The 18,636-nt window shown below is 36.2% G+C and overlaps 1 protein-coding gene across 6 annotated transcripts in view; it reads right to left on the minus strand.

The window, feature by feature from the left end:
- Positions 1–18,636, minus strand: part of LOC115443662 (long-chain-fatty-acid--CoA ligase 4) — a 60,542-nt gene that overhangs the window by 6,643 nt on the left and 35,263 nt on the right. For 5 of the 6 annotated variants that reach the window (XM_030169168.2, XM_030169177.2, XM_030169195.2 and 2 more), the window contains exons 2-3: positions 15,222–15,260; positions 1,662–1,797 (exon numbers count right to left, since the gene is read on the minus strand). In XM_030169168.2, the coding sequence (XP_030025028.1) occupies positions 1,662–1,797; positions 15,222–15,244 (159 nt within the window). In that variant the 5' untranslated portion in view covers positions 15,245–15,260. Of the gene's footprint in view, positions 1–1,661; positions 1,798–11,279; positions 11,403–15,221; positions 15,261–18,636 lie in introns of those variants that run through there. The other variant, XM_030169187.2, reaches the window with a different exon arrangement.

An 18,636-nucleotide genomic window follows, 5' to 3' on the forward strand; every position in this document is an offset into this window, starting at 1 on the left:
AAATAACATCGTAAGTATATAAGTTGTCCCAAGCTATTTAAAACTTGCAATCTCCCTTATACAACAATAAATACGAAAGCAGTACAAAATGGATCGAGATATTATGTATCCACATGTATTGTCGATGCACGGCGCGTGTTTGTCTCAAACAAATATGACAGGTAGAAAATCAATAAAGCTGTAGCGGGATGCAACAGGCGCAGCGGGCAGCGAGCCGGCGCGCCCCGGGCCCGCAACGTCACCCGTGACATTTAGACCAGGTGAGAACGGGAGATTCAATTGCAACATTGCATGGTCGAGTATTATTTTATAAATATTGTTTATTCTCAATTATGACGGCCCCTTGGAACCGGATATACACAGGCTGATCCCGGAACGACACACACTTACGCGGGCCACTAGGCTGACCTAGCAACTAGATCAGCTTGGTGGACTACGCCTAAACCTTTGTAGTAGACGAGATCCGTTCTCAGCAGTGGGACAGCATATACAGAGCTAGTGTTATTTTATATTTATGTGTGTAGTGTGTACATAAGCCTAAGCCTTTATCTGTTATGTTTTATTTTTGGTTGATCAAATTACGGTAGAAAAGATACCTACATTAGAAGGCTAATCGAGTCTAAAGTAATATGGAATCCCACTACTGAGGAACAAATAACCATGAATATAAATAACGTTAACGATAATGCACTTCACTAATCTGTAATCTGGCAACTGGCAACGGCACGAAGACTCAAGGTAGCTTTGCCGAAAGTCGAAACTTAGAGAAGAAATAAAATAGACAGGATTTACGGAATAAACATATCAATCAAGTTTTTTCGCTATATATTTCTAGCCACAGGTAATATTTCGAATAAAAATATTGTAATGCTATATTTCACAATTTTCAAGTTCCATAACCATTTTTATTGTACATCGCCATAACAAATAAGTAACCACTTCTTACACTTACCAAGACCCTTATTTCAATAACAATATCTAAAATAGCTATTCCATTTCTACTATACTAAGTGTATGCTAAATTCGTTGCATTTCGTTGTTCGGCAAAGCCACACAGAACAACGTAATAGTATTTACAAATACCGAGTATTATGAGAGAAGTTGCGCGCGTGGGCGACGGAATTTTAAAACAGGTCAATCGAAAATAACAACTGCAGCGGACGGAACATCACAAATGTATTTTTGCGGGTAGCATAAAGCCCGGAATCGCTTCCATCTGGTTTAATATTTAGATAGTGTAATGCATTACGTGGCAATACGTATTGGCTACGAAGGTATTCAGTCGCAAGACTTCGGGGGGATTGGGTCAAGGTCTTTGTCCAGACTTCATATGTCTTCGGCTGATAGAGGTCAGGGATTTAGCAATACGAGAGTTGAGTTCGGAGCCTATTTCGCAGTCAAATATCATGTGTCGTGATCTGGGACTACAAAGGAATTTTGGTTACGTAGGATTCTAATGACCAACAATTTTGAGTTCTCGTAAACATGGCGTGAAAATCGCATTTGTTTCAATAGTAACTATATATGGGGCTACCATAATTATCTATCCAACTTATATCTATTTATTGGACTATTAACTACCACGTATATAACTATAACATATCTCTACCAAACACTAGTAAATACTAGCAAAATAATTAATTTGAGCAGTTATTTCTCACCTTGATTCTCCTGGATAGCGCGCGCTTCCTCCACGGCCTCTGTATGAGCAGGTGCACGGGGAACGTGAGCACGTCGAACACGAGAGCTACCGCGCGGATCGTCTTCAGCACCGCCGACACCCACCATGACTCCGGCCTGGGGACAACGAAGTCAACTGTTGAAATATCAACCTTGTCTGACAAATTAGTGAGTACTTCTTATAATAAGAAAAGGTACTAGACTTTGCTACTACCCAGCCATTATTGACTCACAATTCATATTGTATTGAATTGTAAGGGTCAAATTGAGACGGTAGCGTAGATTCCAAAGTTGCAGCATTTGTGGAGTTCCATCACCTAACAACAATAATCATTTTATAGTCAAAATGAGACATCTAGCCTATCCTATGATGATCTTGGACAGATCCTTTTGACATATTCTTTTCATTTCATGACCTTGTCGATAACTAACTTTTCTATCATCAGCTGTGGTGGTTATTTAATTCTGAAGTCGAACATTTTTGATTTCTCATACCCTAATTCTCCTAAGATTAAGTTGTGTAATACGAGCAGTTCGGAGCATTTATAAAGGAAAGCTATACAAGGCCTTCACGACAATAGACAAGTTGGCGCGAATCAATAGCCTAGTTGGAAAATAATTGCAATGAATTAGACCAAGGGCGTTGGTAATGCGCTGATACTGTTAATGTCAGGGCGTGCAACGTGCGTTTTAAAGACAGGAATGTAGGAGGAATCTTAGAGAAACAGAGAAAGAATTATTATGAATATTCACTGATTTTCATCATTCCTCAGATTAGGTAAATCATCAAAATATAAACTTATTATCTATGCATTTCGGGGATCTTAGATTTCCTGAACTCATCACAAATGTAGGTCTCTTCCCATTCATGATTGAGTCAATCAACATTGATCTATTTTACAATATAACTACAGTAGATAAGTATCTAAATATAAACAACATTCCTTACGTACCTACAGTACCTATATATCTAGACATCCTATGAGCTAAGTAAACGGCTCAAGGCGTACGTGTAGATCGTATGTTCATGTAGTTAACCTTGTATGATGGAAATAGATTGCTTTTTTTGCAAAGCTAACCCAACGAGTTCTAACAAGCCCTCTATATAATAGAGAAGATGAAAGATTTATAAATCAGTTTTATAATAGAGCTTATTAAGATGCGCATAATTTTAATGCAACAACATAGAATAAAAAGTGGTATTTCAAGTATTAGATGATTTTTATAGACGAGTAGACAAACGAGGAACTGAATAGACAGGTAATCGCTTTTTTAAACACTTACAACAACTGAAAATTCGTTTATTCACTGACTGCTTAAGAAGCGGCTTTTATATCTCAAATCCAGTACGATAAATTACACTACACCTCATTTTAAATGGGATTCAAGAAATATCTCGTGACAGTCGGACAAATATATAGGTGATTGAAACCAGGTGTTGTATATTGGCAGTCCCATTTAAAAAGACCCGTGTAAACCTCAGCCGTATAGTCATAAAACGGATACAAACTCTTGCAAGTACAACATGCCAAACGAGATAAGGTCAGTGCCGAAGGTTGCGGATGCATATGGTGATACGGCTGGCCGTGACCCGGGCGCGAGGGCGCGCGCATGCGCACACCCCACTATCCCCCCATCACCCTCGTCGCTCCCCCACTACTCGCTGCAGCGAGAGGCACGCACCGTGACCTTCCCGCTAATGAGCACCGGCTGAGGACGAGATCAAGAGCCTGCTACGCCGAATTCTTGTCTTAAGGGCTTTTGAGTTATTTATAACGTGTAGGATAAGGCTAAATATAGGACTGTGTGGATCCAGCGGATAACCTTTACTTTGACATACAAGCAATTTCTGAGGCATTTTGAACAGAGGAATTAAACATCATATTTCAACAAGTTCGACAAGATATTACGGTTTTAGATTACATATGACAGAGGTTACTATCAGCTCAGTCACTTGGATACCTCTTCGTCAAGAACAATATTTCATTGCATCCATATCACCTAGCCAATAAATTGGATCAATTATTTACCGAATATTTAAATATTATGCTCTTGACAACTAAAATCCAATGCGTTTTGAAAATACTCAAATCTTGAGATTAAATCATTTGCTATATCGGGGTGTACATATAATTTCGATAAGGACTACTAATCCATGTTTTATCGCATTTAGTAATGATTATTTGGAAAATTTAAAACAGGATTTCATAATACGCTGTTATCAACAGTAACTGAACGATAACTGGTACAAAAATACCTGCTATTAAATTAAATACATCGTAATTGATAGAATTTGTTTGCAACAGAAAAACACCAAAGAAAATTCACAAAGAGAAAAGTTTTGTAATAAAAGCTTTTGATGTATAGAAAGACACGATTTTTTAATAAAAGACTGCGTTTTGGTCGAAACAATCAATAATTTTATTATCTAGGGAGTATAAAAATGTTAATGACAATTGTTGCTGAGAAACTTTTTCCCTCCAGAAAACCTTATTGTCATTTTACAAATGAATGTTCAAGCCAAGTTCACCCTAGTGGAAGACAACTGTGAATACTTTTGCGGAAATGATTTTAATAACGAATTTAAATTAACTTTTAGTAGACTTAAAGGTATTATAGTATAAAACCTTGGCGTGCACGTCTCCGATGATTTTACACATGAGTTGCTCTTAACAAGAATGGCAATATTGGCTGAATACCCGACGGCTTTGCCTTTTCGGGTCTGCTATTGTAATATAAAAGCCACGAGGGTCAACGCGTTCAATTTCTTTTATTACTTAAAATATGCCGTCTTTAATAATAGCCAGAAAAATCTACGTAGGATTTCTAAATGTTAAATTTACCAGGCCCATAATATGTATAATGTCCAAAGTCCAACCTTTTAGGAGTAGAGGACAGGACAGAGAATACTGTCGCCCAAAATTCATTTTGAAAACGCAACAACACATTATTATAATATTCGAGTATTTTATTGACTGGTATGATTCACTTATGGTAATTATGTTCGTAATTAATGCACCCCTGAGCACTGTTCTATCTTCAGGTAGTGTTGCGAAGTCGTGAATTGAGAAAAGTGGTGTAAAATATATTTCCTTTATGTATCTGTTTATTTTAAGTTGTAAAAAATAGATATTATTTATCCTTAGATCGGGAAGGGATATTTGTTCCATAACCATAGCCTTTTCTTTCGTATCCTCGCTTTTTCTCGGGACTTCGCTAGTATAAAGTAATTTTACTGGAAAAAGTCCCTCTATACATTTTACCGGGATAAAAATTAGCCTGTGTCCTTCTCAGGATCTCAAACTATTCCATACCGAAATCCGTCAGTAGTTTTTATGTTTATCGCCTTCAAACAGACGCGGCGGTAGACTTTGTTCTTTAATATAAGGACGGATTATCACGTATAATGTTTTGTTTTTATTACCATTTTAAATGTTTATATCCGCGTATGCTAATGTATTATAAAAAACGTATCTCAGCGGTACAAGGGTTATGTTTCGTAAGTAGCTAGTCCCAATTAACTATAATTACGTTGTTTGTTACCCATTCAAATACCGACTCTATTACATAATCGACTTTGATTAAAACCCACCCAGTTTGTTATTTTTCTACATACACATAAATACAACAACAAAAAAGTATAAAAAGAAAAAAATCGCACACACACACAGTTATTTTGATATTAGTTAGAGAGATATGGCCAGCTGACAACTTCACCTGTGTCTTACTATCAGTATAAGCTACCCACTTACCTTTATACGCGTTTCTCTTTGACCCATCGAGATGAGGTTAACGTGTTTTCATTCAATAAGGTTTGACCGGAGTTTATATCACTAGGATATTTCGATTGAATAAAAAAATATGTATTTTATTTTATTTTGACTGCCTCGTGGCGTAGTTGTATTGCATGCCCGGTACAATAGCGCTCTGAGGTCCTGGGTTCGAATCCCGGGTCGGGCAAAGTGGTATTTGGGTTTTTCTGCTCAGTATCAGCCCGGAGTCTGGAATTTGTGCCCGATATGGCGATAGGCTCGCCCCCTATCACATCATGGGACGGAACATACTTGGCGAAAAGTGGGTGCCCTAGTTGCGCCTCTGCATACCCCTTCGGGGATAAATGCGTGATGTTATGTATGTATTTTATTTTATTTAGGCATAGCTACAGACTATAAACTATAGTTATATATAAATGTATCCAGCACAAAGATATAAAAATGTGTGTGGTCCCCTCATGAAGGTTTACTAATCTCTGACAACTTAATCTGGGTAATATTTCAACCTGGATTAACATTTCAAAATTGTAAATACTTGGTAACTCATTAAATCGTTCGATATAGACGATTCGAGTGTGCCTCATCCCTAATTTTGATAGGTTCCGGATGGTCAACGCTGACAATCGCGACCGGCGACCGTCATCAATTTATTGTTATTGTCGGGTGAAGGTCGCGTCGGTGTCAAGGCCTCCGCTACGTTCATCGTAAATACTTCCCGCTGACACTAAAACCACTCCACTTTATAAATGGTATTAAAATTACCATATAATTTGATTGTACGATAAGTTCCTTTTTATTTTGTATAATTTCGGATCTAGATATTTTTAACATGGCTTCTAATTTACATATATAATTTAGTTAACCTAAAGCCGTCGTAATATTCAAAAAAGGTCACAATTTGACGCAAGTTCAACTTAGCAACAACTTACTGATTCAATACGAATGTCTCAGGATGACAAGCAATAAACAGAATAGACGTTCATGCAGAAATACAAAATGTATTTTACTAAAATTGAATCATATAGTTTAAAACAGTCTTACACATCTGAAAAACCTAAATTCGTATTTATAATATTATGCTTAAGATAAATATTGTTCTACAATATTTTTTTAATAAATATGAAATAACGTCGGGTAGGTCCATTCATGCCCAGTCCATCACTCGTATTAAGTAGCTACTGCATAATTGATAAAAATGAAGCTGTTTCGCAACGATTACACTAATCCACTGATAAGATTAATGTTTTAATCTAACGATCGTATATCTTGCATGTACTGCAATCCCTTATTGTGATTTCGTAATTATTGTACATCATATATTACAAAATTTGATAAACTTTATGTTTATGGTAGTGATGACAATCACGCGGCCACTACATGGTCCTTTTTGTGATGTGGAGGTCGCTCTCACGGGTGATGGTAAACGCCACGCCTGCCTATAAAATGCAATACTTGCAATGTAATACCAAGCAGTATTTGACACTGCAAAATAAACATTGAGACTTGGGAATTGAAAGCGAAACACTATGTAATTGTTGGACAGCCGAAATGGATTTAGCTGTACTATCTTTCTAGGAATTTAATATCATAAATAAATACAACTAATTCCTCTATGGTATGGTTTTACATCCTGTATGATGTTAGTTGATGAATATATTTGAAAATTAGAGTTTTTTTTTGTACTTAGTGCTAGGACCATTTTTTGCCATGTTAATATCGCAATAAATAGTTTTATTTATTGTTACTGACTTTTAAAGAGCTATATTCACTATTAAAAAGATTTTCGTAATATCACATAAAAAAGGCTATCGTTGCATCGTCGTGTTTGCAATAACAAATGTTTTGAATCGATTAATCAGATTTTTGTTTGTTTGGAATCTTTTCATAATAAAGGCCCCGTAAGATCACCTTTAAAGTTTAAATAAAAATAAAAGGAAGATCCATTTAATTCATTCATTCAGTTTATCGCGGAAAAACAAGTCGTAAAGAAAAAGTACATCTTTACACACTCAAGGTGAGCATAAACATCGATTCACATTTATCCCCAAGCAGTGGTTCCCCGGTATTTCCACTATAAACTGCGGCGAAGCGAGTTCTACCGGACCTTGGCAACGCCTCGGACTTTGTACCGCGCACCTACCAAGGGCACATGCCAACTTTTTTGTCCTAAACATGACATACTGGCGTGAAAATTTGTAACACACGTGTACTTCTATAGTAGTCGCCAATGTCAACTAGCGTTTATCGTTGAAAGAAAACTATTTACGGATTATATCGCGATTATTTATATTGTTATTTTCTTACAACGTTTCGAAGACTGCAGCCTTGATGGTCACGGGGTGGGCTCGTTGGACTTGGAGCTTTAACGTCTACATTGCATTCAATGCATAACAGATCCGTACAAAGTTATTATTTAAAAATAAGATCCTATTTGTGCAAGTCTAGCATTGTCTTAAATTGAATATAAATTAACAGGGAAGTCTCTGAAAAAGTGCTGGGTCGACGTCTTACTGGGTAGTCATAAGTCAAAGTTTTTATACATGAAGATGCACTGGATATGGCACCATGAAGTTGTCGAAATGGGAAGGCATGCGCTGGAAGACTGGGATAACGCCAGGTAAACTAAAAAAATAATAAACTAGACCGCAATCCCGTAGTGAACTGTGAAACTAAAAATAATATTGTACGAGTTCGTTTCATTACCGGCTCTATTTATTTCACTGTGTTGTAGTGTTTGTAGAACGAGATTGATTTTATCGTCAACACTAACATCAATTTATTATTGTCATTGTTCCAAAATAGATACAAACAAACCTCTTGTCTGTTATCTATTTCCTTGTTTTAGCATCTCAACAAATATTTATGATACCGTATCTCTGTTTTAACAAAGATTTATAGATATTATGTCCACCTGTGTGCGTGCTCTTTCAATTCTTTCTGTAATCTTAATATTAAGGAATGCAATATCTAGTAAGTATTGTATCGATGAAGAGTTGAATCAAATTCATTCTCCCTGCCCGGTGTTGTCCGCTTTCTTATTCAACAGCTTCTTCTCAATTCGCCATATTTGGACTTTGTATGCTGAGTATATCGGAAATTTCAGTTCACATAATGAAGTAACAATTTTTGATTTACTCTTAAGGTGAACTATTTATTTATTTATTACACTTTTTACACAAAGAGTATAAAGGCGGACTTATTGCCGAAAGAATTTTCTACCAGTCAACCTTTAGGTAGTGTAGAGACTACAGAAGAAATAATGCTTTTGTTGACTCTCTCAAGTGGTTCAAAACACTCGTAAACATTCGCAGACATTACATGAGCACTCTTCAAGATCGCAACTCGAGGCTATCAGGACCAACTCTCAAGTGAACGCAATCGAAACACTCCAGATTGCAGGCAGACTTCGTACTTCACTTGATTAAGAAACCACTGATATTGTAGTATTGCTCCATTGTATTTGCTTCTTACTTAAAGCTAAAATTAGAACTGAATGGTTTAACAACATTTTTGATAGATCTTTAATCAATCGTTGGCTTTCCTTTTGTTGGATAAGATAATCTGCGATTAGCCAATACAATATTATTTATTGTAATTTCACTATTTACGTGTACGGTAATTATTTAGTCGGAAAACGATCATAAAATATAAATTCAATAATAGAAAACATCAAAAACGATGAATGTCAAACAGCTTTTAAATAATTTGCAACACGATTCAAAATGTTAGGAAAGAAATCATTACTTTTTAAAACAAAATCCCTTAAAATGTTATCAACTTACAAAATCTTCAAAACCCTAATGATAGAGATTATTTCATCATATCATATGGAATTTCGAGGGTGTGTGAAGTTTATCCACACTAGGCCAGCGTGGTGGACTAAGGACTGATTCCACTCGGTAGTAGAGGAGGCCCGTGCACAACAGTGGGACAGTTTATAATACAGGGCTGATGCTATTTCATCATAATATGGCAAATTATAATGACGTTAATAATCCTAGAGGCTAGAACAATAATATGTATGTTTTGCAGACGCCGGTGCAGTGGTCCCAGTGAAAGTGGTGCCGATGCAGACCAGTTTCGGCGCACTCCGTCGCACAGCATTGTTGCAGCACGAACCGTGCCTTACAATGCATATGGTCGTGAAAAATGGAGAAAGCGAAAGCAAAGTATCAGATCACAGCTGTAATTCATTTTAATTGGCTATTGGATTTAACCTCAAGCTGTACTTCATTATTGAAATGAATGCGCAGTAGCGTGTAGAGAGCTATAAAACAAAGCTAATACTAAATGTGTTTATGAGTCAACGTGTTATTATGAAGATAAACGCGTTTTTTTTCTACGTATTTGGCTCCGTTTTTTTACGACGCTGGGTATTGTATTGACATTCAGTAATAGTTAATCTCTCTATACGACAGCGGAGGAATCGCAAGTGTATATACTAGTATGAATTTTAAAATGCTATTATAGTCGCAATGGAGACAACAAATCTCTTCCTCCATCTCCTTTTCGTTTGGCAATTGTTTATTAAAAAGAGTCCGTATACAGTACCACCTATAACTATTACTGTGTTCAAATTCTACTTTCTGAAACATTAGAGCCAGAATAATTACTAAGCAATGAGACTTAGGGTGACAGAATCCAGTGATATTGCCATGCGTCTTAAAAAGAATAAAAACGTGGAATCACTTATAAATGTACACGTTTTCAATCAAACCAAACTTTATCAAGCCGCACCTACAGATTGTGAAATAACACGAGTCCGTGACTTAGCATATCAAATAAAAACTAACAATCCATGTGGATTTTATGATAGGTGTTATATTATGTCTAGGAATATTCTTGAATCTTATTACAAGGTAGCAAACAAAATTGGTGAAAGCATTTAGCTCTAACTATCCTCAATCTTGTAGACGCACTATAAGATTGGTAATGGTGCAGATGTGCACTCATTTTTTCACCTTGTGTTCCGTCCCATGATGTGATAGAGGGCAAGTTTATCACAATGTCGAGCACAAATTCCAGACTCCAGCCAGATTCCGAACATCTAACGACCCGGAATTCGAACGAGGGACCTCAGAGCGGCATGACAGTTATATTCAACAAGGCTTATGTAGTCATCAGTGAAAAAGACACGTCAGATGTCAGAATTGGAATTGAGGAAAGATACGACAACTGACTAGGTATCTGATTCACAAAATTTCACATGAACGAAAAGTAATAAATTCGGAGAACTGTGGGTGAGGTTGAGGAAAGAGGCTTTAATCTGCGTAGTAAAGTCTACCATAGATCTTTGCTCCAAACCACAGGTAGCTTAGTCAGATCGACGAAATTATCTAAACGACAGCTATAAAAAAATGATAGTATTCTAAACCCATTATAACCAGAAAAGTTACAAATTATCCTTAAAGAAACTCGGTTATCTCATTTCTTTATATTACAAATATAGTAATGATAAAGTAAACTGAAACTTTTTGATATTACCTTGAACCCTGTGGATAAGGAGTATTTGTATTATTTTTAAATGACCAACAGGACCCTGTGTCATGGGGAATTATTTACGCCCCTATTTTTAGCCCCGCGTTCTTTAGAACTTTGGTTCTACCAGAAACCACACATAATCCTATCGTGTTTTTCTAAATCACCGATACGTCTTAATTTGTAAAGTAGGGAGAAATACAAAAATAAGACGTATCGAGAAAACATTAGGAAAAAGATCAACTAAATAAACGAGATATAAAATATAGGTAGCTTAGTCAAAACCTTTAATAAAAAGATGATTAAAGTCGCACACCAGTGGATCCCATAACAAAAAAATGTACTCACTGATACAAATATCCCATTCTGAAAACAGCACTGCACTGCGATAGTCACCGATCAAGTGGTCGGTATTAGTATATAGCTCGGCGTTCTGTCGCTCGCCGGTCGCACACTAAACGATTATGATAACAGTGACAGTTTATATGGCTCTGGCGCTATGTGTGTCACATGATAAGTTATCAAAGCGACTAGACGGATCGCGGACAAAGTACACGTCAAGTTCTATTTCCAATTTGAATCCATTTTGTGGTAATACCGCGACACAGACGGATTGTAGTATTGATCCTAGGTAAGGTGATAAGTCGCCTGGTTGAGCAGCCTTACTGACTCCTATTGCAAAGTAATGTAGGGCAGTGTCATCTTTTCATTTGAATATGAAAGATTTTTCTATCATTTGAGGATCTTAAAAAAATATATCTGAGTATTTTTCGAGATATAGTTTACGAAAGTGAACCATTTTGTATCTAGAACAACATTTCAATGCCAATTACCCTATAAGCATGCTATTAATGCTGTGCTGAACACCCCTACACTATAAAACTCTCCAAACGACTCCTTATTATAGCAACAAATACATCCTAAAACCAGAATTTAAAATCTATTTATAAATTGAAATCCCGGTGTATACAAATCGTACCAGAATTGTTATCAGTCAATTGCTCCACTTGATTATCAGCACCGATAACAAGCAAAACAATTCGAAACAATTCCACTGATTTTCTATCGACACCACCACGCTCGATTACCAATGAGAGTGATATTCACTGATTACGTTGTAATGACCTTTTATTATGTTTTTCTTTTTTGCGATTCGAAAAAACAATGATTTTTAGTTGGAAATGATTAAAGATGTTGTTTGTTGTTGTTTACCAAATGCACAAATATGTCGTAATGTCCATTTGTCCTTTCCTTAACTGCAGCGCGCTCACTGTCCTAAGATGAACAATGTGCAAGGACGCTAACCTATCCAACATATTGTACACAAATACCAATCACAAAAAGCCGCGTGTTCTTTGTCATGGAGTACCTCACACATTATAGTGGCGCGATTTACGAAACGAACTCGCTACTTAACGATCTGTACACGATGCGTCTGGACATATGAGACATAAAAGTAATCGCACCCATCAATCCATTATGCATATTATCTGTCTTCTATCATTACACCGGCCTAACTCACCAATAAACCAAATTAATCATTATAATTGCGTTTACAATCAATCATCTTTACGTCAAAGAAGAAATTACTAGAAACAAAACAATGACTAAGTTATATTTCTTTTTAATTATTAATTATCGGTGAGGTCCAAAATCAGTTCACATTCACGTGAAATCTAAAAGCGGACATTCACGATATTATAAATAATCGTGACTCAGTCTCGATACGGATGTGCTCTTTGAATGGATTAATTGTAATTAAAGCGAATTAACCGATAATGTAATTAGAAACATCCGATAGCAGGGCAAGTACAGGGATATCCGCAAAGTGATAGCTCTATTGAGCTGATTATTTAATCATAACCTCTAAAAATATATGCTGCTATATATCCTGCTCGAAGGACCAAAAATGCATATTTAAAGCATCCGCAATTTTTTTCCTCTGTGGGGACACATTAAAATCCGAGGCATATATTCTAGTAAAACCAGCAATTATTTTTAATCCAAGAATCATAATACTTCGAACCTCATTCATAACGCAAAAATGGTTCTATTTTACTAGCGAGGCAATGTATTCAACAATTATGATTATTAGTAGGTCTACTCGTGTCGGATGTTCGGATTCGTGTCGTCATATCGTGCGATCGAATAACGCCACTGACACGTTTACGTCACTGCAACCTGATGCATAGTATTTTGCTTATGTAGTCTTTATGATGTAACATTGTAGGCAACAGTTCATTAATGATTCATTCATATTTAGGCATATCACTTGAACACCTGACGATGCATAATAAATACCTGGATATTTGTATTTTTTATGAGTAACGAGATGAGCATGTCGCTTGTCCAAGTGGCAAACGTCATGACTGGTCATTAACCTTAGTAGCAACACCAGCTACCATTTTGAATAAATGTACTACGTAGCATTATACTCCGTTCGCCAAAGCCTTATACCAAATTGGCTACAGCAGATGAAGCTATATTAACGTAATTTAAAGACAAGTACAGTGTACCTGGAGATTTAAAAGTCGTCACGGACCCTTTGTACTACTTACTAGGTCAAATTAGAGAAGGCAAGCTTGGAAACTCAATATTATTTACCAATAACATTAACACTAGAACACTCATTCGCTGTCCAAAATGAAAGCATTTTGACACGAATTTGTTAGGGTTAGGAAGGTATATGGAAAAATGGAACTGGTAATTTATAACTTAGAAGGTGACCAGTAATTAGTATTGAAGTAAAAATTTTGCTTCGTGTTAAATACGATTAACCGTCAGAGTTTGCTGGAGACCAAAAAATCTTTCCCTTTTCTAATCGTTATTCTTGTCAACGTCGATGATAGGTACATACATAAGTTGTCTAGTAAGCGTACACTATTGATAGCTAATTATTCAGATAAATACAAACTAGACAATAGACATAACTATAAAAAAGACGCGCCGCAAGCTCGTCTTTAAAAAAATGCAATAACAAAAGTGATATCTAGCGAAGCAATCAGCGGAGGGACCCTCGCAAGAGGCGTCGTCGGCTGGCCGACTGCCAGGAGCGACGCGTGGCCTATCTGCTTACCCCACTCGGCGCCGCATAGAAAGCTTGAAACTCTTCATTACTACTTTTAAAAGGATTAATGGAACAGTTGTGGCTGTTTGGTAAAGATATCCAAACATTCGTATAGCAAAATTAATCCCTAACTATAAAGGCAAAAAACTTTTTTAATCAACTGAGATGAGTATTGATTGCCACGCCAGATGCCTGCCACCTCTGGATTGCGAGCACATTACGCCTGTATTCATAAACATTACTTAGTTAAGTACAGAGCAATGATATGATAAAGGCAGTTTCTCAGTGCTCTTTTCACGAAAGCCTTCGTAGGACTAAGGCATAGTACAGAACCGAGAGAGGTAATTTACTTCATAATATATTGATTTTTCTTTATTCCATTTGGCTTTAAGATAAACAAAGCCAAAGAAAACTATGAAACAGCCGTCCCTATGCGTTTGAGCACAATGCGAGTCGTCGTATTGCTTGTGAATATGGGTGTAAAACATCATAATTATTATATAGCTCATGTAAATGATATCGGTTAAGGATTACACTCGGGACTAGGCCCCATCAGACATATGTGAGAATGTATCATAAAATATTGCATGTAATTGCTATTTACCATTACTAATCTATTATTATAAATCTATTTTCTCTATGTGCCGATAATTTTCCTCGCGATAAACAAATAGCTCTGTGTAATTAATCCATGTTATCAATTAGATTCTAATTAGTTTGATTCGACGAAATATAGAGATTGACGCATGCTTGTCGCCCGAGTGACAGTTGATCCGGGTCTGTACTGTATATTTTATTACTCTTTTTAGGTAATTGTAAATATTAGACTAGGCATATTTTAGTATTATCTCGTAACTTTTTCAATTAGAAAATGACAGAAAATACTGAATATCGGATATATTACACAGTGTACAATGTACATTTTATATCCTTAGTTCCTTTTTATTCGAATGCATAAAATTATAAATATTATTTTCATTCCGTCAGTAGGTAATCTACCATTAGATTGCATTGCAGTTACCACAAGATGAACGAAATTCAATTTATAAATTAGCATGCTAATTCAAAGGGAATGTTTCATGAAATATTTCAATTCGAGGTACTAGTACTGCCGGGCGATAAACGTGCGACAACCTTAGATGGCGCAGTAGATACTAGATACATTGTTGAATAAATGTTTTCTACATTCAAAGCAAACGTTATCTGCTACTGCAAATACTCACGTCTCATTCTCGTCTATAAACATTTCCGTGTGTTTCGACCTGAAACGAGAGAAATAAACATTAAACATTGTGTATTATATTACTTTAATATAAACATTATTATACGTATTGATAAAATAGAAGGCATTATAAAACTGGGCAACACGAAAGCAGAAAATGTGGACGGGTAAATGGATCTCCTGAATCCTGGTATGTAATACACCATGAACATCATTCCTTGATTTATGATCTTCCAGTCATTGATATAAGGAATATGGAGTTTGAAGGTGGAAGACGTTCATTGACAGCTCCAAGTTCAAAATCGCGGTAGTGATCTATTTCACGCAATTTTTGTAACCTCGGTATCATTAAATGATCCTCGTGATAAAATCATTGTTATGCTTGATTCGGGACGGGTTTAGACAGCGGTCCATCAAATTGACTTAATATGAAAGAACTTTATAATACAGTAAATTAAAACCATTCATAACGAAATAAATTAGGGGCAGAATTAATAAACCTATGCTATGGTAATGAATGAATGAATGCTCTACTTATATAGGTAGAGAAAGCATTTTTATGTGGGTGTGGTGTAACTCTTAATATGCTAGTAAGGGAGTGTCGACTGTACACATGGTGAAAATGCAGTAAAATAGCTCGTTCTAGTGAGCGCGTTCCGATATCAGCTGGTACACAAACGATAAGACGGGGCGGCATAATTCTAGCACCATAATTCACATTCTAGGAGAGAAGCTAAATCTTGTTTGTTCACATAATTGGATTATTTAAAGTGCATCATCCATCAGACGTTTTAAAATTACTTTGCCCGGTCAGGAATGAGAAATATTCATCATCGGTCAGTATACAGCAATGACAAGCCGCACATGACAACGGTGCGTTAATTTTAAACACGCGGACCCCGAACTCCGACTCGCGTGTCCGCTGGAATCTAGGTCTCAGTTATGCGGGCAGACATCGCGGTGCATGCTTATAATCCTCATCATGCATGCATGCTACAAATGTCATATGGTATGGTACGGCTAAACATGTCCGCTACCGGGCCTGGTAGAGAATATAACAATATGTATTAAAAGTATATTCCAGTGCTCCGTCGAAGGCACAGCAATGGTGAAATGTGTTCGTAGGATTTGACTGTATTTTCTCAACCTACTGAATCGATTTTGAAAATATCACTAGCTATAAATAAGTGACTCTAATTGATAGGTAAAAGCAAATTATTCAACGACTGACATTAAAATTTCAATTAATAGTAGACAGCATAATTAACACTAGAATATTCTTGTAAGTGTTTAATTATTCATGTTGTGAAGCACTCCGAGCCTCCATTCTGTACGACATAATTCACCACGGAGGTTTCTGTACGTACATACAATACATCATAGTAAATAAGTAAATATTTTTGTAATTTGCTTGATCGTATTTTATAGGTCTAAGAAGTTAAAACTTAACGTATACGGATTTCTTGTTTCTTAAACTTCGAGGAATCCAGTTTATCGTAGAGAATTAAAATCCAACAATGTTTTATTAATGTATTAAACACACAGGGAATTTAATTGTTTAAGTAATTTTGTGCGAAAATTATGATGGTGGTGAAAAATATACAATATACATCCCACGTACTAAGGTGGGTAAATAACGATAACAAACACGCGTTATGTAAAATTAAATAAGAAAGTATGTTGATTAACTTTGAAGCATTTGGGTATAAGATTTTAAATAGTCTAGTGGTTTTGAATAACACGTCAATTTCATAATACAATCCAGGCACTAACAGGCTCTCACTGTTTGTGGCTCACGTACGCTGACATTTTACCACTAACAAAGGATATCTAAATTAATGAGAAAGGCACATACATGCTGAGGCGGGAACTACGCAGACGACGTATTTTTGCGTTAAAATTAGGAAAATAGACGCTCTTAGCTTTAAATCATCTACATTTATATGTTAAAGCACACGGGTCTTCATATCGTGTACGCGTCTAGTTGCGTTTGATCGCTTTGAAGAGCATCATTAATCATTGTTATAATAATCTATGCAGTATGTTATTTAAAATGCTTTACGTAAAAAGCAATGTTGAAAAGAATTATGAAAACATAAAAGGTACTCAATAACAATTTTTAAAAATATAACATTCCCAGTACTCTGCAAAAATAAAACGCTTCGGCGGCCGCACTCATTAGAACCACGGGTGTTATCTTTCCCTAATCTCATCATAAAAAGTTATTACCATTAAAACAGCAATAACAGTTAGCGAAATTTTTACTCTCGAGTTGAGATCGCGTATTCGTCGTGTGCGCAGATCGTTAGTCATGAGTCAACAATGTAGAATCAGCAGTAAACAGGTGCAAACGACAATGAACCGCTAAAACAAAGATGTACGTGACAGACGTGTCACTTTGTTATTCTTTATCTCCTGACAGCCGTGTTCTGACGATGCATAGGACCACGGTTTTACCATCGAGAGGTAAGCACAGGTGGTGTGTTCGTTGATAAAGGTATTTTAACCATGTTAGTTCTATATTTGTTAATTGGGTCTACAGTTTTGTCCATTACTGAGGGTCAACCAGACGGTGACGTTACAACTGCCTACAATTTTCTTCGACACAGGTCTACCGATAGTCTGGAATTGTAAAATTTCTAACAAATTTTCGTTAAGTTTTAGCGTTTTAATTTAAAACTCATATACATATTTTTACAACGATGTATGACTACAGAATCGGTCTATTAGGAAACAAAGTTATCAGTGTAACAATGACTAAGTTTACTATTTACATACATTTCGCCGACGCCGTATTATGATAACCGAAACGAGTTAGCAGAGGTTATGGACACGGTTATACATCTCATGAGAATATGTATGACATTAAATGGTTTATCATTTGTATTCGAAACAATTTGCATAGTACCTACACATTGCTTACATAGAAAGTAAGGGTATAGAATTCACAGCGTTTTTGTAGGGCATAGCATGATTTACTATCTCTTCTGGCAATCCCAGAATCCACAGTATTACAAATCAAATCGGCTTGCTATTGAAATATATCCTCTATCCTCGATATTTATATGGCACGTATGATACTCGTGTTTCCCAGTCTCCTATTAGATCAGCCGTCGCCAAAACATGTATATTTTGCGTCGTCATTGTCTCCGAGAATGCGGACAAAGGATCAGCGAACAAAGGCTTGAGATCACCTTTTCCCGTCCTCTTTGATAAGTCGAGAGGTGATACGTGTGTACAGGAGATATAGGTAGGGGAAATTGTAAATATTTTGCTTAACATTTTTATTTACTTATTTAACTTCTTTTTATTTGCGAAAACGAATCGTAAACTAAGCCATAGTTATCAATATTTTTACATATTATAATTAAATGACTTGACACTTTTAATGATAAGAGGTGGGGCAGTAGTTGGTG

Source organism: Manduca sexta, chromosome 23 (genome assembly GCF_014839805.1).
Source record: "Manduca sexta isolate Smith_Timp_Sample1 chromosome 23, JHU_Msex_v1.0, whole genome shotgun sequence".
In the NCBI taxonomy this organism is placed as follows: domain Eukaryota; kingdom Metazoa; phylum Arthropoda; class Insecta; order Lepidoptera; family Sphingidae; genus Manduca; species Manduca sexta.